Here is a 25,496-nt window from a genome sequence, read left to right on the forward strand (position 1 = left end):
GAGAACGTCTGCATGTTACTCTTCACCCTAAAGTCATCTTTTGAGCTATCTTCAAAGCGTCCCCAGTGGTCTTTCAATAACGATTGTGTCACTTTCTGATTGGCTAACAGAACCAGATTCTGTCTTAATTTATTCTGAGTCTGAGACTGTTGTGATTTTTGCAGGACCGGATGACCGGGTGCTCTACATAGCAAACGACACTGAAATCAGGAGCTTCGTGTTTCCGTATAACCACAGCCAGGGGCACAAAATGCTCACTCACATTGAGGACAATGCTCGCATCATCGGCATGGATGTTCTCTTTCACCACCAGAAGTTTATTTGGGCCACGCAGTTTAACCCCGGAGGGATTTTTTACAGAGACTCCCTTGAAAGGAGCCAGACCAAATCAAGCATCAGAAACATTGTGAGTGTTTGTAACACGTCTGAGCTCTAATTAGACAAAAGCAGCTCTTCTGTCCTGTCAGTTTGTTTTTTTTAGTCACTGCTTTGTCTGTTAAAGACCCAGACTTGTGCATGAGTGAGACAGCAACATTGTTCCTCCTGTGAATTGCAGTGTTCAGATTTCCGGCGTCCCCGCGACATTTCTGCTGACTGGATCACAGGCAACATCTATTGGACCGACCACTCTCGGATGCACTGGTTCAGCTATTACACAGCCCACTGGACAAAGTTACGATATTCCATAAACGTGGGACAACTTAAGGGACCAAACTGCACTCGGCTGATTACTGACATAGCAGGAGAGCCGTACGCCATCACTGTAAACCCAGCCAGAGGGTGAGTTAGCTCCCATTTGGAAATGTTTTGACTTGCTGATCTTTTTAAAAAATGTGTGCAAGAAAGCTTTAAAAGACGTTTATGCACTTGAAAGTCCACTATCATTACCCTCTGTATAATGTTTGTAAGATGTCTCCTGGGAAATAAAGCCAACTTACTGCAGATTTATACATATTTACAAATCTAGACTATACTACTAAGTAAACTGGTAACCAGTCAACCTTTAGGTTCCCTAAACTGAGCTTCTTTTGAGGTCCTTTACCATAGGAATGCTGCCACATTCTCATTAAATCGTCCCAAAAAGTCCTCTTGACTCAAACCAATGCTGACTGAGGCTTCATTTGCAAATAAAGATGTGGGACTATTTTTTTCCCTCTTTGCTAATTACCTCGGTTTATGATATTTGCAACACTAGAGGTGGAATAATTTGTCAGAAATATGCAGTGAATCATGTTTTGTGCAGCTGTGAAATGTTAATGTATGCATACTTTTCTTCGGCTGTGTATACTTTGCTGCGCATGCCACTTTTTCTTTCCTTTTTATACATTTTGATCCATGCAGCTAAAGAGGATTTTTCTTTATCTCCTGCAGAATGATGTACTGGAGTGTAATTGCCGATCATTCTCACATAGAGGAGTCAGCCATGGATGGATCATTGCGCAGAGTCCTTTTGGAAAAAAATTTGAGAAGGCCCACTGGTGGGTATTTTATGTCAATAATTTTTCCTTGCGCTTCTCTCCTGAGGTACATTTCATAGCTTAAGGGCTCTCTCTGATCTTCTAAAGAAAGAAATGTTCCGATTGACCAGCTTTGTCTTCCTTCATGTGACCTTGTGGCTGGACACGCATGTTTGATCTCCTTGTAATGCTCACATTGACAGTGCCTGCGCACATGTGGTTCCAATTGAGTTCCATCACAGCCTACAAAGAGTCTGCATGAAGAAACATAAAAAAAAAGAATCCTTTTACTTGTTTAGTTTGTCGTTTATGTTCCACTCCTGACATTTCCACAGTTAGAGGAGGCTGCCGTTTTTTCTACTCATTAATGGAATGATTGAAGAGTTTGGTCCCGCAGATTGTCATGTTGTCATGTTGAAGTCATGATGTTAGAATGCAGGGGTCCTGCAGACAAAAGAGGAGCAAGTGTGAATACACATGCTGTCTAAACAAACCCAGACTTTAATTTTTGTTTTGTGTTTTTTTCATTTTACCCAGAGATGCAGCTCGGACAAGTTAAAATTTTGCAGTATTTTAAGACTAAATTTTTTAGCTGTCAACAGAATCTGCGCTGCCTGACCCTAATCCTAACCCCAGGATATAATTATTAATAAACACATAAATACTACAGTGGAGATTTCGATGGTCACGTGCACAGTTTTTGCACAGAGGCTAATGAAGAAGATTAGGAGGTGTGGGTGTTTTAAAACACCTTAGTCAATCTTTTAAGCCTTAGTCCCAACCACCATTACGGGTGGATGTATGCGACTGAAGTGTAGTTTGTGTGGACATCCTACGGGCACTTATGTGTCACATGCACAGCCTGTGCACGCGCGGGCTCACTAAGGGGACCAATATAAGGGCATGGTATGACAGCATCACCCGGATGTCATAAGTGCAAGCAGCACAATCACATGCACAATCGGTCAACCCTATACGGGTGTATGTGACTAAGGCTTCAGAGGCCTCATTAGGCGCTGTGCTGTGTGCAGATGTAAGATGTGTACTTGCATGACAAACATTGGATCTGTTGATTCAGATTTGGCAGCCGGAGATGAAGAAAATACCATAAAGTGAATCTGTGAGTGAGTTTCACAGCCATTCTGGTGGTTTGTCTGCAGGGAGACACTTAGTTTAACAAAGTGCTGCTTTGGCCTTTTTTCAGCCTCATTCTCAGTGTACTGAGACGCTGTCATATAGCTATGCCTCAAAGCCAGAGTTCACGATTACAAGATTTCACTATTTAAAGACACTGGGGTGGCATGTTAAGTCACACAGCGGCAGAAAAGAAACTCTTCTTCCATGTCGCTGCTTATTTGGCTAAATAAACTTTAAGGTCAACTTCACTGGAGGATCCTGCTTTGGTTCCTGTTTGATTTAACAAACTAATTCATGTCTTACCTTCATCCTCCCACAGGTCTGACTATTGATTACTTCAACCAGCGAATTTACTGGGCTGATCCTGAGCTCTCGCTGATAGGAAGCATGAGGCTGGATGGCTCAGACCCCCTGGTGACAATCAGCAACAGACACGGTAAAAAGGAAAACAAACTGCAGCTTTGTACTTGCAAAATTCAAGCTTCACTTTGGTTTCGTCAATTTCTTATCAAATAATTGCAACAGTATTGTTTGTATTTCTCAGGGGGGCGAAACTGTATGTCTGCCCCCACAACCTCCACCCCCTTCCTTTCTATCAACTGCAAGTCTCAAAAGCCTTTTTGCTTTTGGCTGCAAGTGCACCAGGAGATTTATCTGAACCTTTCCGCTCCTCTCCTCTGACTCTGCAGGACTTTCTCAACCGTACAGGATTGATATATTTGAGGATTACATCTATGGAACGGGACTCAAAAACGAAGTCTTCAAAATTCACAAATTTGGCAAACAGACGGTGGAATTTCTCAACTCGGGAGTGGAGAGACCAACCAATATTTTCATTTCCAGTCGTTACAAACAGCAAGATGGTAAGAAATTAAAGTTTTTGGATTATTTTTACACTTTATTATTGTTTACATTTTGCAGAAGAAAAAATAAAGGTGGAAGAGTCATGGTTTGGGGCTGTTTTAGTACAACTGTTCAGCATTTTATAGAAGGAAATTGTTGCTGGCAATGACAGTAAACTCAATGTTTTGATGACAATTCAAAAGCAATTTTTCTTCTAAAAAAGTTAAGGGTCAAAAGTTTAAATTGTTTAACTGATCTAAAAATACTGAAAAACATGTTTGTCTCTCATGTTTCGTTTAGTCCGACCCCATTACATTCAGTATTCTGAGGATAAATCTAAATTTGTGTGAATATAAGAGGTGTAATTCTAAAATAAATTCTGTTGTATTCATGTCTAAGTGAAGGTTTGACCGGTTTCTAGTGAAGCCCATCTTCTAATGCACCGTGTTTATGGGAAGCTGATGGCTGACATTTGCACTTTTCTGACTGGATCTAATCCATTTTGAGTTGAAACAGTGAAAAAGCTCGGTGCATCTATAAAAACGCATTTCACGCTGCGATAAATGCCCCGTCCGAGCGTCTCCTCTCTCTTTCAGTAGCAGGCAGCAGCGAATAAACTGCAATTCAAGAAAAAAGAGTGAATCCTGCAGAATTGTGGTGTCAAATGTGATGCAGCTCAAAATGTGTTGTAACTTTTGTGCCGATGGCACCTAAGAAGATAATCACCTATTCCCAACATTTCTTTTCAATTTTTTTTTCTTTCTATAAAAAAAGCAGCGCAGCTAGTTGTTTGGTTTAAGGAACAGCTCATGACAGTTTTATTTATATGTTTTTCTTTTTGTAAATATTTGGTGAATTGAACAGTTTTTAGGTGAAATGTGCAAAGACAAACATATTTAGGTTTTTTACATAGTTTGTTAGAGAAGAAAAGAAGAAAGAAGAAGAAAATTTATCCCCTAATGAAAATTTACAATGCAAGTTATGTGTTGCAGCAATGAGTTTAGCTTAAAAAAAACATGTTTAAAAGATTTTTCACATGACCTTAAGGAGGAAATTGGGAAAAAGATCTAAAACACAGCTAAAAATATAAAATTTGACAATGATCAATCACAGGTACAAGCCCTTTTTTACTTTATTTTCAGGTTACTGAGCTCTTTGGAGATCTACACCAAGAAACCCGCCCCTAAACAGCAGTTTAATTAAACCTTAAACATCTCGTCTTTGACCATCTATCTCAAAATATTTGATTCTGTTTTAGTTTTACAGGAAGCATGTTTTTTTTTTAATAAATCCAGTTGATGCAGCCATGTCCTCCCTCCGTCTAATTCCATAGTAAACCAGCGAATGTTTGTTGTTCGCCTCATGTCAGCTGCTAATGGCGAACAGCAAAAGGCAGTTCAGTCTTGGTCAGTTTTTCTCCTGCAGCGCAGCTCTTTTATTCTCCAGAGACTCATTAGGCCAGCTGTGCAGCAGAATATGTAAGTCTGTGGGCAGAGGATGCACTCGGCCTGGTCAAAGCTGTGAAGTGAGAGCTTGACAAGCTCAGCAAAACCCCTGACAACCATTTAAATGGCAAAGATTCCTTTGAAACGTATTCTCTGCCCTGATTTTACAGATATTAAACGCTGTGGTCTGCCAGTTGATCATCACCACCGTTGGAAACAAAGAAAAAGGGATTTTGTAATTAAAGTGTTGCTTTACATTTCTGTGTCAGCTCATCGTTGTGACCTTTTGCACTTACTTATACTAAAAATCTGTAACCAAGTTCAGTTTATTTTGATGAATTCAGACTTGAGTTTTTTTCTATTTTCTGCCGACGACCTCAAGAAGAGCCCTTTATAATGCCTCTGATCACCTTGACAAAAGAAAATGAACACTACTTTAAGATATGTTGAGTTTTAGCCCTGAAACCTCTCCTGGTTCAGAAAGAAAAAAACATTTCATAAGAGGAATTAGGTGAAATGAAGAGTAAGCTGCCTTTCATCAAACAAACATGATTGCAAATTATCAAGTAACCTTTTTTTGTTTTTTTTCCTGTGTAAAGCACCAAATCCTTGCCTGAGAATGCAGTGTGAATTCATGTGTCTGCTCAACCCGACGGGAGCCAGATGTACCTGTCCAGAAGGAAAGGTGTTGGTTAATGGCACCTGTGGAGATGTCAACACCTCAGGTGAGCTCGTGAGTGTAAATTAGCTTTAGTTTCAGTAGGAAAACTTGTTTTCTTTTAATCAGAATAGCAGGGCATGTTGTCAAATGAGCTGCTATCTCGGTAACCATTCTCTGAAGAGCCCTGACATCTAAACGAGCAGATTCTCTCGGACGTCAACATAGAGGCTTCGTGGTTTCAGCTTTGTCGATGGGACTATTTTTGTTGTGAAAACCTTTTAAAATAATTTAGACTGCAGTCACAAATCCCAAAGTGCCAATGCGCTGCAACCTAAAGTCGCTGGGGTTAAAATTAAATGGCGACTGGACGATTTTTTGACATGGGTCAGTGGGCGCCCGGACACATTTGGAGGTCGTGCGGGGGCAGGCCGGCGGCAGCGTGATCATTGACTGATAGGAGGCTCTCCAACGTCACCAGAATCCTCTGGTGATCGGCTTAAATAATCTTCTTCTTTTGGTAATTTACAAACTGAAACATCGGTCAGCCTCATTTGTCTTTGTATTGATAAAAATAACTTGGAACTTTGACACACTTTTATTATATTCCATTGCTAACCATCCTTGAGATCAATATTTTTTACATTTTTTTGTATTTTGTTGATTCAGTTTTGCAGTGGGTGGAACCTGTTAGCGACTAACCAGATATATATATATACATTTTAACTATTCATTTAGATGTTTCTAAATTTTCACTCAGTCTTCTTTACGTTTCTCTTTTTAAACAATATTTGTTCTTGAAAATGTTGGTTTGTTTTTGTAAATTCTGTAAATCACATAACCCTTTAGTAATTTAAAATTTTTTATATTCCTTCCTATAACTACATCTAAGATATACTGCAGTGACTTAATGTTTTATTTGAGTCTTTCCTCCACTCTGACATGTTTATCTTTATTCTTTTCTGGGTGGGAATGTTTCCTATTTGAGGTTTTAATTAAATCTGTTTGCTACTTCCTTTTTTTGACGACGTTTTTGTGCGCATATGATGTTGTTTTTCTGGATGTTTTTGAAAAGCACAAAGTGAAATAGGACGTACAGAGAAAGTTGGGTTTGATGAGGTTTTGTTGCCGTGAAGGTGAACTGTGCCGCCCCCCCTGCGAGAATGGAGGACGCTGCCTGGCCAATGAGAAAGGAGACTGGAGGTGCTACTGTTGGCCCGACTTTTCAGGGGAGCGCTGTGAGGTCAACCACTGTACAGACTACTGCCTAAACGGGGGGACCTGCATGGGCTCGCCGCTGGGTAAGTCTGCAGAGAATCACACTGTCAAAGCCCATCTGAGGTTTCTGTTCGAGTGCTGCAGGTAATCTTCACTGGGCTGTGAACGCGGCTCACCTCTTCATTGGCATTCATATACGTGTGAAAGCCGTTTGTATGTATTTATGATGTTATCGTTGGAAAATCCAAGGATCCAGGTGTGTATGAATACCTGGTTGAAATATGGTATTTTATATTCGAGTCGAGGCAGAAAAGCCTGCAAAAGAACAATCTTTCATGTCAACTCTCTTTCTATCCCAATTCTCCTTCATGCTGCTTTGGAAATACAGTGAAATATTTGAAAATGTTGAAATGTCTGGTGTAGTCTGTACAGTCGTGTCAGTTTGGATGTCAGCTCTCGTTACTACAAAGATGCACGGAAATAATTAGAAAGTTTAGGAGGCGTGGGAAAAAAACACAGCAAGAAGCTTCATTTAAACACACGGGTATGAAAGTGAATAAGAGCGAAACGTGAACATTAAAAGAGTAGAAGAAGAAATAAAGACGTAAGTGGAGGTGTGACAGAGCACGAGGTCAAACAAACCCTGCAGAGAACCGAAAAGTTTGTGGATTCTGGTGTCCTCAGAAGTGCTTTCATTGATGCTCAACATAGCAGCAGCAGACAGTTGTTTGGTTCTGATCCAAGGTTCTACCAGCTGACTGCTTCCTGCAGAGCTCCTGGCGTGCTATGAGAGCTCCAACAAGCATTTAGATCACACAACACTGGGGGCTTTAGAAACTTAGAGCAGTATTTTAAAACTAAATCTGTTTATTTGAATCCAGTGAAAAGATTTGAGTACAGGAGGGATCTGATCAGTTCTCCTGGTTCTGGTCCAAACTCTGGCAGCAGTGTTCTGAAATAGGTTCAGCTTTGGGGTTTTGAATAGCAGCGGGCTGAAGACACTTAGTAGTCTGCAGGTGATGAAGGTGTAAATCGTTTTCTCTATATCTTATTTAGACACTAATTGACCAAAGTGGTGAAAGACTGTCGCACAGCCACTACAGACATTTTGCACATATTGCACAGATGTTCAGAAGTGAATAGGCATGGAAAAAGTGAAAACAGTTGTACTTTTTCATGTGACATTTACAAAGATATGTCATAAATTATGTTAAAACCATGGAAGAAGTACAAATAGACAACACAAAAAACACATAAATCAAGGTAAAAGTTGATTTACGTGGCTAAAAATGTGTGCATTAATGACTTGGTATATATTTATATATGCGCCGTATATGCCATAGAAAGTTATATATTAGTAGTACATGCATAAAAGGTCTGTTGGACATTTGTGGAAGGGTTGTGGAAAGCCACAGATTTGCAAATCACATCATTTCAGTAGAAAAATAATCCCATCAAGCTTTTATTGTGGGACGAAATCAATAAAAGCCGCTGTAAACTTTATTGCATATTCAGAAAGACTCAAAGCTTCTGCTTTATGTGAAAATGCCGTCTGATTGTTAAGAGTCTGAACAGCTGATAAAAGTCAAACATGCTACTGTGTGCGTCTGTTGCTTTGACTCGTGAAGAGGGCCGACCACAACAATGCCAAAGGATTTGACTGAATTTGTTTTTCGCCACAATAAAAGTACAGAGTAAATGTTGGATCAGAACAGAGCTCTTTTGAGGTGGTTGGAAGGAATTCAATAAAGACTGACATCCAGGTAATTCCAATTACATGCTGTGGACCATTTCCTGTAGTAAAAAACTTACTGCAGTTAGGAAATGATGACATTTTGGATGTGAGAATCGAGTTATTTTATCTCTTTCTTTAAACGGGGTATTGAATTAAATCGATCCAGTAGATTTGTGTTTCTATATGAAGTTTTGAAGAACCTTAAGACGGGCATGGTTGCCAGATTGGGCAGTTTCCCGCACAATTGTGCGGTTTTGATTTTGTGGGCAAAAATTGCTTTGTGCAGGTTTTGAGGTCGGTTTGGTGTCTTTCTTTTTTTGGTTGCTTAATTTTTGTCTTGCTTTCTAAAATATATTGTTTTTTTATTTTATTTTCATGGTGATATTTATGTTTGTGTTTTTGAGCTGAGTGATTTGTTGATGAAATTTGCACTTCACTGTCACCATATATAAATGTATAAATGAAGTAATTTAACTGAAATAACTTCAGTCATAACAAACTGAGTAGAGTTTTGTCTTTTTGTTTGTCCTGTTTTAATGACAAAGTTCACTCATTCAAAGTTGTGTTTGGTTTTCCTTGTGTTGTATGTTTTATGCCTGTCATTGTTAGATGCCGGACATTATTTAAAAAATATATCTTCTGCACAAATATTGAACATCATGTTTAATCTTGATCTATGTATCCATTTTGTTAGATCTGTATTTGGAATTAAGAAACTTAAACGATGATTGAGAGTGAAAAGGTTTTTCTTCAGAGATGAATTTCTTCTTGGCACAATCTGCTTATTCTTAGAGTTTTGTGATCTCAGCAAAAAGGACATAAACGTTTTTCTTTTATTTTTTTTCCAATAGATTTGACATAAACTAAGAGAAATAGCTGCTCTGATTTATGGGGTAATGTTTTAACTGCATTTAGCCCATGTAATCTGCAGTAAGTGCAGACATTTAAGTTTTTTTATTTTTATGCTTTATTAAAAATGAATATAAAAACTTTTTTAAGGTGATATTGTAATGCAGGTTTATTGATCTTGATTTAATATTTTGTAATATTTGTCTGTCTTTATAGCATCTCAAATTAGAACAAACAATGCTTTCCTGTAAAGGATATATAACGCATTAAAGGCGTCTTATAGGTTTATTTATTTTTATTAGAATTACTAAAATCTATAACATATATGATCGTTTCCACAAAGTCAGGCCAGGTATTAATTGCATTATTTGCAGTTAATACCTGGAACCTTGCAGTTCTTATCTTCTGTAGTAATTATGTATCTGGACAGTGGTAGAGTCAGAATTGTTCTTATTACTGTCAGCTTCCAGGCCCTCCAACCTGAACCGGCAGATTTGCTGATGTGCTCAGCAGCTGACAGACAGGGAGGTCTGTTCTCTGGACATTTATTTGCAAACCTGAGATATACTTGCCTGTTCAGGAAGCAGCTGCAACCGTAAAGTTTCAGGGAAGTTTTCAAGTTTCACATATTCTGTTCAGCCAATCTGACCTCTTTGTATTTTATTTATTTAAATTTTCACTTCCCCACTAGTTGTTGAATTTTAAAACATCTTATTGAAATGGTGTTCTTTTTTTCATTGTTTTTTTTCTTTCTGGTTTACTGTCTCCAGTGCACGCTGCCTGCATCGGAGGGCTGTCCGTGTTGTTGTCAGTCTCTTCGTGATGCTGACGGCTCTCCCATTCTTTAGGATTTTTTGAGGAGGAAGTTTGGATGAGGAGAAGTGTTGGATGATTAGGATGATTGGGAGTACAGCCATGCACCTTACACAGGTCACAACTGATTGTTCGATGTGACCAGACACTTGGCGACATCAGAACAAAACGTAGACGACGATGTTTTGGAAAACACCAGTTAAAATAAGATTAAACTTAAAGATTAAACGTGTTCTGTAGCTTTTTGCTCATGATGGGGAACCTATATGAGTAGTGATGAGGCCTCATGAAAACAATATTAAAACTATCAAATAATTCCACCAACCGAATTAAAACACCACATTCAACACCTTTGGGTAACATACAGTAAAATAAAACATCAAACACTGGTGGGAAACGGGGGTGCGAGAATCATTTAACAGCTGGAGGCTGGAGGCGCATCCAGGGCAGGAAAATTTGATTTTTTCCTTTCCAAAATAAATTATTTTTCAAAATAAAAGATAGCTTAGACTCAATACATCTGACTAAAACCCACCAAATTAAAGTGAAACTCGCCCAAAGCAATCTTTCTCTGCAATATCAAAATCAAACCCAATTGGGCGGAAAACCACAGGATCTGGTAACACTGCTGGTATGTGCATGTTCTTGTTTGACTGCTTTGTGACACACCGACACAGTGGCTGTATGGGTCACGTGACTTTTCCTGAAGTTATAGATGCACCGACACAGGGTTTCACTTTATGAGCTCGACACGTGAGCCGAGGTGTCGGGTTGTCGGACCCATCACTATATATGAGGAAAAGGGAGATTAAAATTGTGTTTGAGTATCACTGTGAATCAGGAGCAGATGAAAAGATGCCGCTGGAAAAAGCGTGTGGTTGTGATGTCGGTGTTACAATTGGCTGAGCTCAAGACCCCGCCTCTCCTCCATTCAGCTGCATCCACTTGCAGATCAATAGATCCACGGACGTCTTTGTCTCCGACTCGTTTGAATCGGAATCTGGATCTAATCTGTACGGATGGATAGATCTGAAATTGCTTCCACTTCTGATGCATCACTATTGTTAGATTGGGGGGGTGCGGGGCTGTAAGCTAGTGGGAGAGCATGTAAACTATTAACTCATGCCGTTCTGCAGAAACTGCCTACTAGAAAATGACACAAGATTTGATTGAATTTTGGCTAAAAATGGCAGTCATAATTGAAAGACCACTGGGAACACTTTGAAAATAGATCAAAAGACGATCAGAGTGGGACTTAAATGGTGCTTTACATCTCTGTATTTGTGTCTGTCTGGAAGACTTTGTTGCTCTTATGTTATGAAACTCCTCTTTTTGTTTTAGGAAAGCCTACGTGCCGATGTCCTCTCGGATTCTCTGGTCCTTTTTGTGAGAGAAGAATCTGTGACAGCTACTGTTTAAACGGCGGGACATGTGACGTGACCGAGGGGAACCAGCCTGTGTGCCGATGTATGGCAGAATATACCGGAGACCGCTGTCTCAACCGTGAGTTCATCACAACAACTCATTTTGGGTGTGAGAGTTAAGTCTGTTCATCATCCTGAAAAGATTCAGATCCATCGCTTTCCACAAACGCTGGAGTCCAAATGCTGCCACTCAGTAACCTTCTGGGTGTTTCTGCAAATGAGTAATGTATTTTCCTTTGCAGAGCTTTGGCATTATGGGTTAGGGGGAAAACAATTTCAGATTCACATCATTAGTATGGTCCCACTGTTGCTTTCCCTTGGCATGATGTTTTCATCTGTGGCTAAGATGTAATTTGATCTGGGTAATTAAGTCCCATTAAAGCCTTGTAAACTCATTTCTAACCAGCTGTAACTGTGTTCATAGTTGCACTCTCGCCCCTCTATATGCCTTACTTTTTTTTTCAATCTTCAACAGACATATGTCATCACTACTGCGTGAACTCCAAAGCCTGCACCTTATCCAGCAGCGGCTACGTGGAGTGTGTGTGTCCCACCAGGTTTGAAGGAAACAAATGCGAGGTGGACAAGTGTCTCCGCTGCCATGGGGCTCCCTGCCTCATTAATGAGGAAACGGGGGACGTGGTTTGCAAGTGAGTGCTTGCTGTTCTTGTCCATCATTCCTGTTGTTGGATTCCTTGGGCTTTACACATTCAGTTCTTTCACAGACGAGCATTCATTAACCAGAGTGCTCTCAGTTCAGGTTCTGGCCGCTGTACCCACAGGCTACCGGCGTGTTGAATTGATTTGATTAGATCTGAAAAATGTATTTGGGCCAGAGAGTCTGCAGCATTTCATCAAAGATGGATAAAATCATTGAAATGAGAGCCAGATGATCTTTTCACCTTTACATAAATTATGCATATGTTTTACAAAAACCACCAAGGACTCGTTTGCTTGTATTATTTTTTTTTTCCTTTGTAAAAGTTCAGAGATATATATTTTTCTTACTTGTAACCAGAGTCAATTATTTCTCCCCCCTCCAGCTGCACAAATGGCAGAATAGCGCCAAGCTGTCAGCTGTGTGACGGATATTGCTACAATGGAGGTACTTGTCACCTGGACCCTGACACCAGCCTGCCTTTCTGTCAGTAAGTCCCTGCATAATGGCTGAAAGAGGAAAATACAGAATGTTCACCCTGGCTTTGTTTTTTTTGTGTAAGTTTTCTGAACAAAACCATTGTGAAATTGATTTTTGCCCAATTCAAGAAATGAAAACACATTATTTAATTTCTTCTGGAAAGAAATTAAGTGGCGAAGGGTTTGGTGAAACCGTTTGGAGGCCATGGAACAGGACACCTCAAGGTTTCTTGCAGATAAAAATGGTTGACTCTCTCAAAGTCTCTCTGGATAGAAGTCTGTCTTTTGGTACAAACCTTGAGAACATATGTTTTAATGAAAACAAAACAAAAAAAGGAACTCCATTGGTAAAATATTGTGAACTCCAAAACTTTTACGAGGAACAAATTTGAGTGCTATTCATGGGGGATACAAATATTTCCACTGCTACCCTCACATGCAATACTGTGTTTAAAACCTGTACAAGGAGGAAATTGGAAATCTATTTCAAAGCCAACTGTCTACTTTTTCTTTTTTTCCGAAACGGCCATTGTCCGCTGTGGTTAAATTGAAATTCTCCGCTTACAAATTCCAGAGGATGGAATCAATCTCTATGCAAATGATCCCGTCTTATTCGATGAGGTTAACAGATCCTGATAATGTGGTTTATTATTTGCTCCAAAGACCAGAAATTATGTGAGATGATGGATATGCTGATGTCAAGGAATCATAAAGGTTGACCTTAACACTCTAAATGTAAATGTGTATTTTATGATATGATACACAGAAATCACAAGGCTAAGTTGCGTAATAGTGGTTCTTACATTAATAATAAACTGCTGGGTTTGTCAAAAGAAAAACCCTGCAGGAAAATATTTGAGGGGTTATTATAACATATATATATTTACCAAAAGCTCCCATGAGATATGTTCCCCCAGAGATCACAGGAACTTTGTCAGCGAGTTAGATAAATATCTCTCATCAGTCAAACAGAAACTGTGCTTTTGTTTGCCTCACTCCTGCAGCTGTGATTGTTGTTCATTCTATAAAAAGTTGCTTCTTTTACGAAGAGAGGATGTAGCTGATGCCAAAAAAGTGCAACTTTATGCAGATCCATAAGGCCTGACCTTAAATGATTTCTTTAATCAATTTTTCTTCCACCTTGAACAGGGGCTTATTACTGAAGATGGCAAAGATTTGGGTTAGAATTAATTTAATACCACACTTGACACTGATATACATGAGTTTAAAGAGCCACATTTGACATTTCACAATTTAAAACTATTTTCCAAAACATAAAATAGTTACAAAAACTTTTTTTATTTATTTTATAATGTATCGTAACCAGGGTTTCTGCATAAATCTGCACATTTTTGACCTTTGAATAAAATGTTTATACATTATAAATTATTTCAAAAATGCCAAAGAATATTTAAATTATTTTTAACAGAAGTTTAGCATTTTCCTGTTTTTTCGCTGCTCTGAGGTCAGGCTAATCATCTTTCCTCTCCGTTCAGCCATCCTACCTGCAGCTCTCCATCCATTTGGTTGGAAACATGTGGTTTCATATGCCGAATTTTGGAAGAAAAGCACAAAATTGGCAAATTACAGTTCGTATTCTGTTGAATATTAATGTTAGGTGAATATTTGGCCCCAACATGGTTTTTGTGGAAAATAAAGTAAGAATTATATGTCTGTTTTTCTGTGTAATGATTATTATTACTTTTTGTTTGTCTCCGCAAATCCCAGAAAAAGCACTTTCCATCTTTTCTTAATAGGAAATTCAAATTTTTACCTCTAAAGTCAGAGTTTTCCAGATCACACTATCATAACAGTATTCCTTGCAGATGCCCCCATGAACCTGAAGAGCCCTGATGTTGATTTGTTTTCATGACTATTTACTCAAAACACAGCATTGACTTCCACCTGCTTGTAGCTGAAGCTGCTGAAAGGATGTAGCGTGTCAGTCTCCATTCATTCGACAATCAAGTATTCAACAGCATACATTCTCTGCGCCCTTTTATCACTCCAAACACAATGTTTTGCAGCTGCACATCAGGGTTCAAGAACCAACGTTGTGATGAGCTGGCCAACCCCTGCGATTACTTCTGTCAGAATGAGGGGATGTGCACATTAACAGCTCTTAACAAACCTCGCTGCAAGTAGGTCCCTCTCACCTCTCCAGCTGTTTTCAGAGCCCACTCACCTTCGCTCATGAACCCACCTCCACGTCATCCAAACTCATTTCTGCCCCGGTTCAGAGAGCAGACCCGGGGCCTTCTTGTAGCAATACACTATGTAATAAGTGCTGGAGAAATCTCCTAAACTAGATAATGATATTCACTGACACCTTGTTAGAATTAACCCAAAAATACAGTCTACATTTAAAAAAGTTTTGCTCGTTGACTCAAAATGTCCTGTTTACACTAAGTAGTTATGGCAACATGGTCAGTGGGCGGGATCCGTTCTGTTAGAATTGAGGAAATTAGACAAGAGTGTGGCTTGGTTGAACGTCCTACAGATATCATACAGACACCTTTGTTTCACGTGCACACACTATGTGTGCGTCTTTGTACAGGTTAAATGGGGTGTAGTACTCAGATTTTACCAACGACTAGAGTGTAGCATGAAGGCACCATGCCACAGCCTCACCTGTACGTCATAACTGCGTGTGACTTCTATTTACGTTCACAGCGAATGTCATTCACGCGCTATGGGTGTCCGTTTTCATTATTAAGTCAATGTACAGACGTGATCAGAGGTCCTGCGGTGGATTTTGAGTGTGGAGCGCAGCGCGGTGGTCTGACAACGGGGTGGTTTGAGTGACATGGCACAATTTGGGCGGCACGGCACGTCCAGAGTTTTAAAATCGGAACTTTGGCGAGGTTGTCGCATCAACCAATCAGGGACTCAGCTTTGGGAATGTGATATGTTCAGTGACCCGATCAGTGGGTGGAGCACAATATCAACATGGATTATCAAACTGATCGTTTTCGTCCTGAACGTCCATCCATCCATTTTCTTAGCCCGCTGCATCCCTTTCGGGGGCCACAAGGTTTCTGGAGCCCGTCCCATTCGGTTTAAACGTAGCTTTACAGATACTCTACAATACACTTGCCACACACGACCGGAGGTATCATCTACATGACGTCCCTTGATGTGGCAGAGCGAGCCTGCAAGACCCACTTCCACTACCTTTAAGATGCAGGCGATCCTCTCTGTGACCTTCCACGAGCCTGGGGTCAAGCTCCCCCATACAGGTGCATGTGACTAAGGCTTAATATGTAGATTCCTCCAGCCAAACCAGACTCGACTAAAGGCTACCATTCTCCAACGGTTGGGGTTGAAGAGCACAAGTCATGTATGTTACAGACAGAGAAATTAGTTTCTGCAACAACATTAGAATTAGAGAGAGCAGAGTGAGGGAATCATAGAACAACCTGTTTCCTTTAAATGATGTATGCTACTCTAAGCACAGTGAGGAGGTACAGAACTGAACTGTTGCTAGCTTATGTAGCACTTCTTACATTATGCATTGCTGCATGAGTCTGCACAATTTCTGCCCCTTACTGCAACCCATTCATTCATCTCCTCGCCCTCCACGCACAAGCTAGCTGAAAAACATTTTATTGTCTTTGTGATGTGGACAACATTGTGTGCATGTTTGCTAGTACAGTTGCGCTAACGGCACGGAATTATGTTTAAGTTACAGAGCAAACAATTTCTTAATGTATTTATGTATTTTTTATAACTTTGAAGTCTTGAATATGTGTATGTTGTTTTGTGTTTTGTATGTTGTGTCAAAGTTTCATCTTTGTTTCTTTTATTCCTCCTAACGTAGATCAAACTGTCAATATTGTCTACGGTTTCCCTATAAAAATTCATAAAGGTTGTGACATTTTGCCTCACAAAGGCATGACTTTTCCCACAAATGTCTTGTTCTGCATTTTTATTTATGCTATTCTTAGTCTGAAATGCATGTAGTTCTGAACAATTAAAAAACCGGCTCACCTTTTAGATCATTCATGCTTGACAGACACATCTGCATCAATCCTGTGAAATTAAACATCACCCTTTTTTAACTAGGGTCATACATATCGCCCATCCAATTTCATTGGACCACAAATGAGATGATGACTTGTCCTGCTGTCATTTCTTTTTTCTTTGTACTGAATATTCATTATGCAAATTCACACACTGTTTAGGGAAACAACCTAGATGTACGTAGTACTTTCTCTCCAGCTGGTGTGTTGTTTGTGTTGGATCAAAGCACCTCATGGTGAAATTGAATCTTAATGTGGTGTATATGTAAGCCACAGTCACATCATCCTGTACTTCATTCTGAAAAGAAGTCCTTCTAAAAGTATCCTCTGAAACTACGTCTTCTCAAAAGGCATTACGGTTTTTGTTTTTTGTCTTTTAACCTTTTTTAGATGTTCAGCCAATTGGGCAGGAACGCAGTGTGAAAGACCTGCCCCTAAAAGCAGCAGATCAGACAACACCAGTGGAGGTAAGAAAACAGAATTCTAAGGCCGAATCCGAACTCTTCCCCGACCTCTACGGCCTCTCTCTACCCCTAGATTTAGCCCTGCAGATGGAAAGTTATAGGAAAATAGTGTGTCAAATTCGGACGTCACCCCCATTCGATGGGGTCATAAGTAGTTGCTGGTCATCCACATTAGCGCGTAGCTTCCAGGGCTCGCAACATCAGTTTTATGACTTATAACTTTATGACTAGTCATGCTAACACAAAAAGTCATTGCTTACATTTTCATGTGAAGAAATGTGTCGCGCTGTGCTGCGGAGGAGAAAAAAAACTATTTTGGGCTTTTCCTCCAAATGCCCCTACTATTGGAGGAATGGGGTGAAGCGGGAGGGGTAGGGGTAGAATTCAGAAGTAGATGAAAAAAAGTTAAACAAATCAATAAAACCTTTTTTTTTTTGTTTTTTGCCTTTTCAAAAGGAAAATTTAAAACAAACTGTACAAGATCTAACATCAGTTGTTGTTTTTATTTTTTTTTCACATCAAGGGTGATTGAATTCTTTACTGTGTCTTTTTACTTCAGTATCAATGTCTTTCTTATCTCCCCAGGATAGATGGTCTGTAAATAATAGAAAACCATCTAAAGATCATCTTTTTGTGTGTGTTCGTCATTTCAACTCATCCTATCTTGTGTTCATCTTGATGTCTATCTTCTGCTGCAGGGAGCATTGCTATCATTGTGCCTCTGGTCTTGTTGGTCATCTTGATAGTGATGGTGGTGACAGGTGTTTACATCTGCAGACGGAGGCAAAGGTACGTTCAGAAAAAGCTCAAGGAGAAAACCGAAGCTGAGGCTTCTCTGTAGCAACAGATGACAGGAGATCAATCCCTGTGCAGCTCTAAAGATTGATGAAATAGCCTTTAGTAGGAAAAATGTTGCATTTTCAAAAGAATACAGAAATATGAAACCTGTATTAGTGTCTTCTATTTCAACACTTTAACAAAGTGCCAGTCTTCAAGTATGTCAAGTAGTGCAGCTCAGTTTTTCCGTTTGGGCCTGTGCAGTGGCAGACAGCTTGTTGACCTGCAGGCTGAGTGTCATGTTAATGAGGGCTCCCTCCTCTTCTTCTCAGGGGAAAACGTGTCCAGAGGCAGCCCATGACCAACGGAGGAATAAACGTGGAGATCGGGAACCCTTCATACAACATGTATGAGGTGGACCATGACAACCATGCTGATGCAGGCAGCTTGCTGCGACCCAACTTCACGCTGGACCCTCACAAGGTTGGAAGCTGTCTTAAGATAATGCATCTTGACTATAACCCAAAGGCTACAGATTAATAAGCCAGGCACAACTATCCATAATGGGGATCTTTTGTAACGAGTAAGTGAAATTAATTATAGACCCCGGCGCTTTTAATTGGGTTTTCTTCAGAGCTCATTATTGAAAGACACTTCATTGTTGTGAATTTGAATTTTATGTTGATTGGTAAAAAAGTCACAAACTCATTTATTGGTTCATCCGTCTTAGCTTTTCTTTAAACCTTTAAGACCAGAGATGTCATCGGCGACAAATAACACGCTCTTAGACATACCATAACTCCTAGATCATTCACACAATCAACGTTGATTGAGTAAACACTTCACTACTGTAACATGTTGCAAATCAAAGCAAAACTGCTTTTCTCTGGTTCACAATCCACTGGAATTATGTTGATTGGGTAAACGGTTCAAGAGTCGCGGTAGTTGAAGAATGTAAACAATGGAGCAGTACCTCTGGTGTTAAAGGGTTAATTAGTGTGTAAGTGGATCTTCAGTACTGTCAGGTGAGTTTTCAGCGGGAGGGGCTGAAACCCAGAATCTGAGGAAGTCCTCAGGGTGGAAAAATTGGTCTTTTGAGTTTGTGAATTTTTAGCCTGATTTTGTACGCCAACTTTATATAATAAAAAGAAAGATCAAATGTTTATGTTGGGTACAATAGCTGTGTGGACAAGGTTAAAAATAATTTCAGTGCTGTCTCTCTGAGACAGAACTTTAACATAATTACAAACATATATCTATAATGTTACACTTTTACTATAGAAAAGCCTTGACTAACATTTCTTTATTCTGACTCAAATATGATGTAAAAATTAAATTATTTCATAACCCTTGCCAGTTCATAACAAAGGTTGTCTCACGACATTAAACAAAAGGAAGAAACATGAGAAACATTTAATAAGGATGTTTTAATCCAGTGTATTCAAGCTCATTCATTAAGACCAAGGTCTCTTCACTGAATTCTATTACCAGCCTATGTAAGCCTATATAGCTTTTACTGAGCAAACATTAGGCAACTTTGGCAAGAAAAATTCCTCTAAATGAAAGATTAAGAAAAAAAAAAACATCCAGTAGAACTAGACTCGATAAATACAATCTGCTGTGACCGCTTGGGCTCTGAAAGGACAGGAAAGAGACAAAAAACATTTAAAAAATGAATTAGTACCTTGCCTGCATTTTTTTTTTTTGATGGCTCCCATAGTGAGATATAAATACAAACCAACGTTTTCTTCTTTTTATTCAGCACAAATTAATTTCATTAACTTTTTCCAGGGAAAAGCACTGATCTAAATACTTAGTTCAATTCTCTATGAGGTCTTTGACTTGACCTTTTAACATGCACTTATCATTAGCCCAGTTGTACAAGTTTGTTTTCTTAATCTACAAAAATATTCATTAGTACTAATTAAGCCGTCTTTCTAGATATTAAGAAATGACTGAGTGTTCATTATTCTGTGGGTGTTAAAAGAACAAATTCATTCATAATGGAAAAATATGACTTATAATAGTTTTGACCTTTAAAGGTTAATATCAAATGGAATTGTTTATTTTTACTTTCTACTCTTTAACACTGTGAGAGGGAATGAAGTCCCTAACAGTCTAAAAAAGTACTTTGTAATAGTTGGCCCTTCTAAAGAGAGTTGAAACAAAATGATAATTATTTTCTTTTAATGAAAGTTTTAGCATAAAGCCTAAGTCACAGCTGTCCTTACGGATGGATACATGCTATATGGAGGCAAAAAATGGTCAAACCTGAACAGGGCACACAGGTGAACCACAATCTTGAGATTGTGGAGCGCTTGGTTATCCAGCACAACCAAAATGGGACATTGCATTAACCACACGTTCGATTATGGTATGTTCCATTTCATGCATCACCGGCACGGCTCATCTGTGCATCATTTGCTCAGGGTCAAAAAGGGTTCACCCTACGACAGCATGAGTGCGAATATGAATACTTCACAAAACACTTACCGCATGCACAATAATGGTATGTTCCCTTTTCAAGACATGCCTTGAGGTGGCTGCTCAAGCCTATTTTTGTTTTAGGTGAACCTAAAACTCTGTCGTACTTAAGAAATACATTTAATTTGAATTTGGACAACCCAAAAACCTGCGGCACCCATATGGTCCAACCCTCCGTATGGGTGCGTGTGACTAAACCGTCGAAACATTTCAGGTGCGTGATCAAACCCAACCGTGTCTGATAACAGAAGAACCTAAGAAGTCAGTTAATAATACAGACACTATAATTGAACTAAGAGAGGTTTAATGCTGCTTCTGTGCTTCAATTTTTTCTGTTTTTCCTCTGACTCAACACCAACAGCAGTCCTGCTCACAGCTGGACTGATTATAGTCATGGGGATAATTATCTCTGTGTGATCAGTGCGGTGAACTAAAGTGCTGCTTGTTTTCTTCTTGCAGGGCTGGTGTGTGAAATCCAGTGATCCTCACACCTCGAGCATGAATTCTGTGCCCAAGGAGGTGATACCCGGACAGGTACATTTGACCCTTTGTTTAATAAAAATGTAACGGATTTATGAATCATGCAAGGAATCTATCTTGTGTAAAAGTATGATTAGAGTATAATACGTTTTAAATACTAAAACGCCTAAAATAGGCATAAGCTGTATTTCACTTCTCCTCACCATCACTACTTTATCGCTCCTCTTGTGTGATTAAAACCCGAGTTAAAAAGAAACTAAAGTTAATGATCTGAAGAACATAAAGTTGACAGTAGCAATAGAATAATGGTGGACATTCATTTCTATTGGCTCAGACATTATGAAAAGCTCCTGTCACTTTTAAATTTGTACTCATTTTGCAGGGATCGCCTTGCAGTTCATTAGAATGACTGCTTTGTTATTTTGTCAGTTATTTTTATGCCCACTACTTACATCTTTGATAATTCAATGACCTAAGCATTTCTATTGTCCAAGCGAAAAACATTGAAAATTTAAACCATACTTTCTCTCTGAACCAATTTTAACTTTAGCATCAGTTTAAATGCTGGTGCTGTAAATTTTACTTTACTGCTGCGTGCAAAAATGTGAATATGCACATGTTTAACTTGAAGAAAAGTGTCTTCCTGTTGCAGTAATTATTCCTCTGTTACCTAAAAGGCTGTATTTAGAGGATTAGAACTGACTTCACTATAGTACGGGTGAATACTCGATTCTGATTGGTTGCAGGGTGTGAATTAAAAAGTGATACCACACCTAAAAAGAAGTCCCGGTCACATAGCCCAAATGTTCTAAATCAGGGGTCCCCAAATCCAGGCCTGGAGGGCCACTGTCATTTATGTTTTCCAACCAACCATTGAAGCTCACTATTGGCTAAACACACCTGATCCAGGTAATCAGCAGCAAATACGACAGGGTTTCTGGAAAACCAGCAGGACACCGGCCCTCGAGGCCTGGATTTGGGGATCCCTGTTCTAGATAACTGCGCTGACCTTAACGGCAGTTGGTATTCCAATTAATAACATGTTTTAAACAAATGTATGGAAAAACATAAACAAACACATTGGTTGTCTTACCGTATTCCACAGTTTATCCCAACAGCAAGGTAATAGAAAAACAACAAATGAATTTATGGTTTACTGGTCATTTTGAAGACTGTGATACAGCAGAAGAGAAAGAGAGAAAAGAATCTAAAGGCTGTGTCACACAGCCACTAAGTTCATGTTCTATGTTGACCTACGATTTCTGTGCGTGGTTTTATTTGTGATGTATCTGTGAAAAAAATCACATGAAGACCACAACTTTGCTCACTTTTTCCACATATACTCACGTATGACCAGTTTTCATCCAGGTGAAAAATATAGTGGCTATTCGACACGGCCTGAACTAAGAGGAAATAAGACACAGGGAGGATTTGAACTATTTCGATTTCTCTTTGAACTGATGCTTTTATTAAGCTATTATGACAATCAGCATATATATCATTTTCCTTTGCCGCTTCAGCTGAGGTTGGCTCTGTAGCTGTTACAAAACTAACAAGATCAATGTACCAAAATATCATTGATATTAGGAAATCCTGTCCTAAGAGACCATGGTACAAGCAGGATAAGGCACTTCAAAGTGTTCATTATCAAAAATTCACAGACCTGACAGCAACCGGAAGGAGGGGATTGATCAGGCTGTCGTGTTGTCAGTTAATTTCTGATAATGCTCACGTCTTCAGGCCTTATCCATTACACTCTTATACCATGCTCCGGGTGAATACTCGATTCTGATTGGCTGCTGGGTGTGGATTAACCCTTACTTGATTGTCACATAGATCCAGTAGACGACTGTTTTCCGACAATAAAGTCGAAGCTAAAGAAGTCCTAATTCTGAACTGGAAATAAGAAGTTTCTCCTCTGAGAGTATCCTCTTCTTCTACAGCCCATGAACTACTCCAACCCTGTGTATGCCAAGATCTACATCGATGGGCAAAACTGCCGGAAGCCAGTCATCAGTATTGATGAGAGGAGAGAGCTACTCCCAAAGAAACTAGAAGGGACAATTCATGAAACCGCCGCATAGCCTAATAGCCTAACTTTAACTTTTGTACTTTCCTTTTCCCTTTTCTTTTTTAAATCACAACGTACAATACGAAGGAGGAAAAAGATTCTTCTTTTTAATTTCCTACGAGACTCTTAGATTCTACAGGAATAGCATCAGCATAATGTCTTAATTTGTGTGATGAAATGTTTAATTTCCCCATTTATGTTTTGCTTTCTAATGTTTGTAAAGTAATACAGCACTATACTGTATACTGTCCTGAAGTGATTTGCAAAAAACTTCATTAACACCATAAGCCATTGCTGTGCACAGTTGAAATGCAGTTCCATGGTTTGTACTCTGTGTTTAGCCCAAAGGGAATACAGACTCTGGGTTTCCTTGAGAGGTTAATAAACAGAGATTTTGACTTACTTCTCCTGATCCAATGTATGTATCGTAGAAAAAAGTTCCTGGTTTTATCCTTTTTTTCTTCTGGTTTTTGTCCATTTATTTAATTTATTGTCGTCTATGAAGTGTTCCATAGCTGTCGTCCTTTTTTCCCTGCACCTGATGGATCCACTTCCATCAGAGCATAATATACACATGCTCTTTTCTCACACTGTGTTATCCCACGGTTGTTGTCTCTTATTGGTTTCCACAGACTTCAAGCTGCATCTGCCTAGTTTCTATGGAAATATATAACACAAAGTAATCTTGTGGTCAGAGAGACGGAGGCCCACGCTGAATGTTCACTCGTCAGATTCCCTCATCCCGTACTGCACACTCAGAGGACAGACACTGAATACCATATTTTTATAGGTCTCATTTGTCAGCAGATGTATTGAATATTGTAAACAAGGAAGAGATTTGCCACAGTTGCAAAGGTTATTAAGAGGTATTATGATACAAAACTTTCTGCAGAAAAGAAAGATGATATAAGAAATTTTATAATTTTGTATTTGATTTGTATGTCGTTTGGCTGCTTGTATTTTCAAGAAATGTATTAAATGTAAGTAATTTTTATATAAAAATGTAAATCAACATTGAATAAAAAGGGGCTTATTTCCAATCTGTTTCCCTTCGTTTTTTTCCCCTCTCAGTTTGGCACTTTTTAAAGTCTGTAATTATGAGTAAAAGACTCCGCCGCCAATGTGTGCAGCCCCGGCAAGATCAAAGGGACTTGTCGGGATAGGCTGATGACATGACAAGTCAGTCGCCATGTGAGGTCGTCCACCGGCTGTGCAGAGGAAGATTCCTGGCACATCATCATTGGCCCCCCCATGTGTGAATTAAGGCCAGCACTATTCAAAACCTGGAGGTGGAGGGCTGGTGTTGATGGCACCAGCTGAATGATAATTCAGACTAACAGTACAATCGCTATGTCTCCATTTATTTAACCCTCTCTATCACCATAGCAACCAGAGGAGGCAGTAGGGCTCCTGCTTTTTTTCCATTTGCCTTGCAGACACACCGCCACATTTTGAAATTGACGAGCTGTTCCCACATTTTTAGCTTTCAAGAGTTGTCCACTAAGATAAACATCTGTCTAATAACAGGGAGATGAGTTCTTCTCATTTTTATTTGCTATTTGTTAAACACTTAAACTTGTAAGAAGTATTTTTGTGCTCCAAGTTACTGTACTGGGGGAGGAGTACAACCTGTAACCCTTGTGCTATCCTAGGCACTTTAACATTGGGAGTGGGGTCATCTAGACCCACTAGTCCAGGGGTGGGCAATTCCAGGCCTCGAGGGCCGGTGTGTCTGCATGATTTCCAGATACTCTTGCCCTACTCATGGCTGATTACCTGGTTCAGGTGTGTCCAGCCAATAATCTTGCCCTACTCATGGCTGATTACCTGGTTCAGGTGTGTCCAGCCAATTAGAACATCCCAGAGCAGGGTATGCTGGAAAACATGCAGGACTGCGGCCCTCAGTGCCCACCTCTGCACTAGTCAGTGCTCTGAACCTATTTTCTTCAATGATTTGTGATCTTCACTGGTGTCCATGGATTACATGAAATCTTTCCACCTTTATCCACCTTTGTCATGGTAGGGAGAACACGTCAATGGAAGGGGGGGGGGGTCATCTAAGATAGCACAGGGGTTAAAGAGCAAAACTGTTAACAACCAAGAAAAGAAATTATGTTAATATTTGGCACAGTTCATTGTTATCATTATTGTTATTTGATCTTTATTTCCTCGTGTACAGTGTGTATGTGTGTGTGTGTGTGGGGGGGGGGGGGGCACAAATTCCAATGTGCATGTGCCACGATGTATCTGCAAATGGCAAATAAAACACTCTACTATTGCCAGATTTTGGGCAACAAAATCTGCCAATACATGTCATCCTCTCCTTAATACAGTACAGTTGACCTGTCCCATGTGCAGAAAAAGACCCCCAAAGCATCATGCTACCACCTCCATGCTTCACAGTAGGGTTAGTGTTCTTTGGATGGTACTCATCCTTCTTCTTCTTCCAAACACGGCGAGTGGAATTCAGACCAGCAGGTTC

At 39.6% G+C, this 25,496-nt stretch overlaps 1 protein-coding gene across 3 annotated transcripts in view; it reads left to right on the forward strand.

The window, feature by feature from the left end:
- lrp1b (LDL receptor related protein 1B) overlaps positions 1-24,058 on the forward strand; it is a 351,436-nt gene extending 327,378 nt beyond the window's left edge. For 2 of the 3 annotated variants that reach the window (XM_023950576.1, XM_023950577.1), the window contains exons 76-91: positions 165-406; positions 557-780; positions 1,372-1,478; positions 2,914-3,030; positions 3,284-3,457; positions 5,482-5,607; positions 6,677-6,841; positions 11,497-11,658; positions 12,055-12,229; positions 12,623-12,727; positions 14,744-14,857; positions 17,129-17,205; positions 17,901-17,991; positions 18,312-18,462; positions 20,923-20,997; positions 22,887-24,058. In XM_023950576.1, coding sequence (XP_023806344.1) covers positions 165-406; positions 557-780; positions 1,372-1,478; positions 2,914-3,030; positions 3,284-3,457; positions 5,482-5,607; positions 6,677-6,841; positions 11,497-11,658; positions 12,055-12,229; positions 12,623-12,727; positions 14,744-14,857; positions 17,129-17,205; positions 17,901-17,991; positions 18,312-18,462; positions 20,923-20,997; positions 22,887-23,027 — 2,246 coding nt within the window. In that variant the 3' untranslated portion in view covers positions 23,028-24,058. The remainder of the gene's footprint in view (positions 1-164; positions 407-556; positions 781-1,371; positions 1,479-2,913; positions 3,031-3,283; positions 3,458-5,481; positions 5,608-6,676; positions 6,842-11,496; positions 11,659-12,054; positions 12,230-12,622; positions 12,728-14,743; positions 14,858-17,128; positions 17,206-17,900; positions 17,992-18,311; positions 18,463-20,922; positions 20,998-22,886) is intronic. The other variant, XM_023950578.1, reaches the window with a different exon arrangement.
- Positions 24,059-25,496: the final 1,438 nt, after the last annotated feature.

Source organism: Oryzias latipes, chromosome 21, assembly GCF_002234675.1.
Source record: "Oryzias latipes chromosome 21, ASM223467v1".
NCBI classification, from domain to species: domain Eukaryota; kingdom Metazoa; phylum Chordata; class Actinopteri; order Beloniformes; family Adrianichthyidae; genus Oryzias; species Oryzias latipes.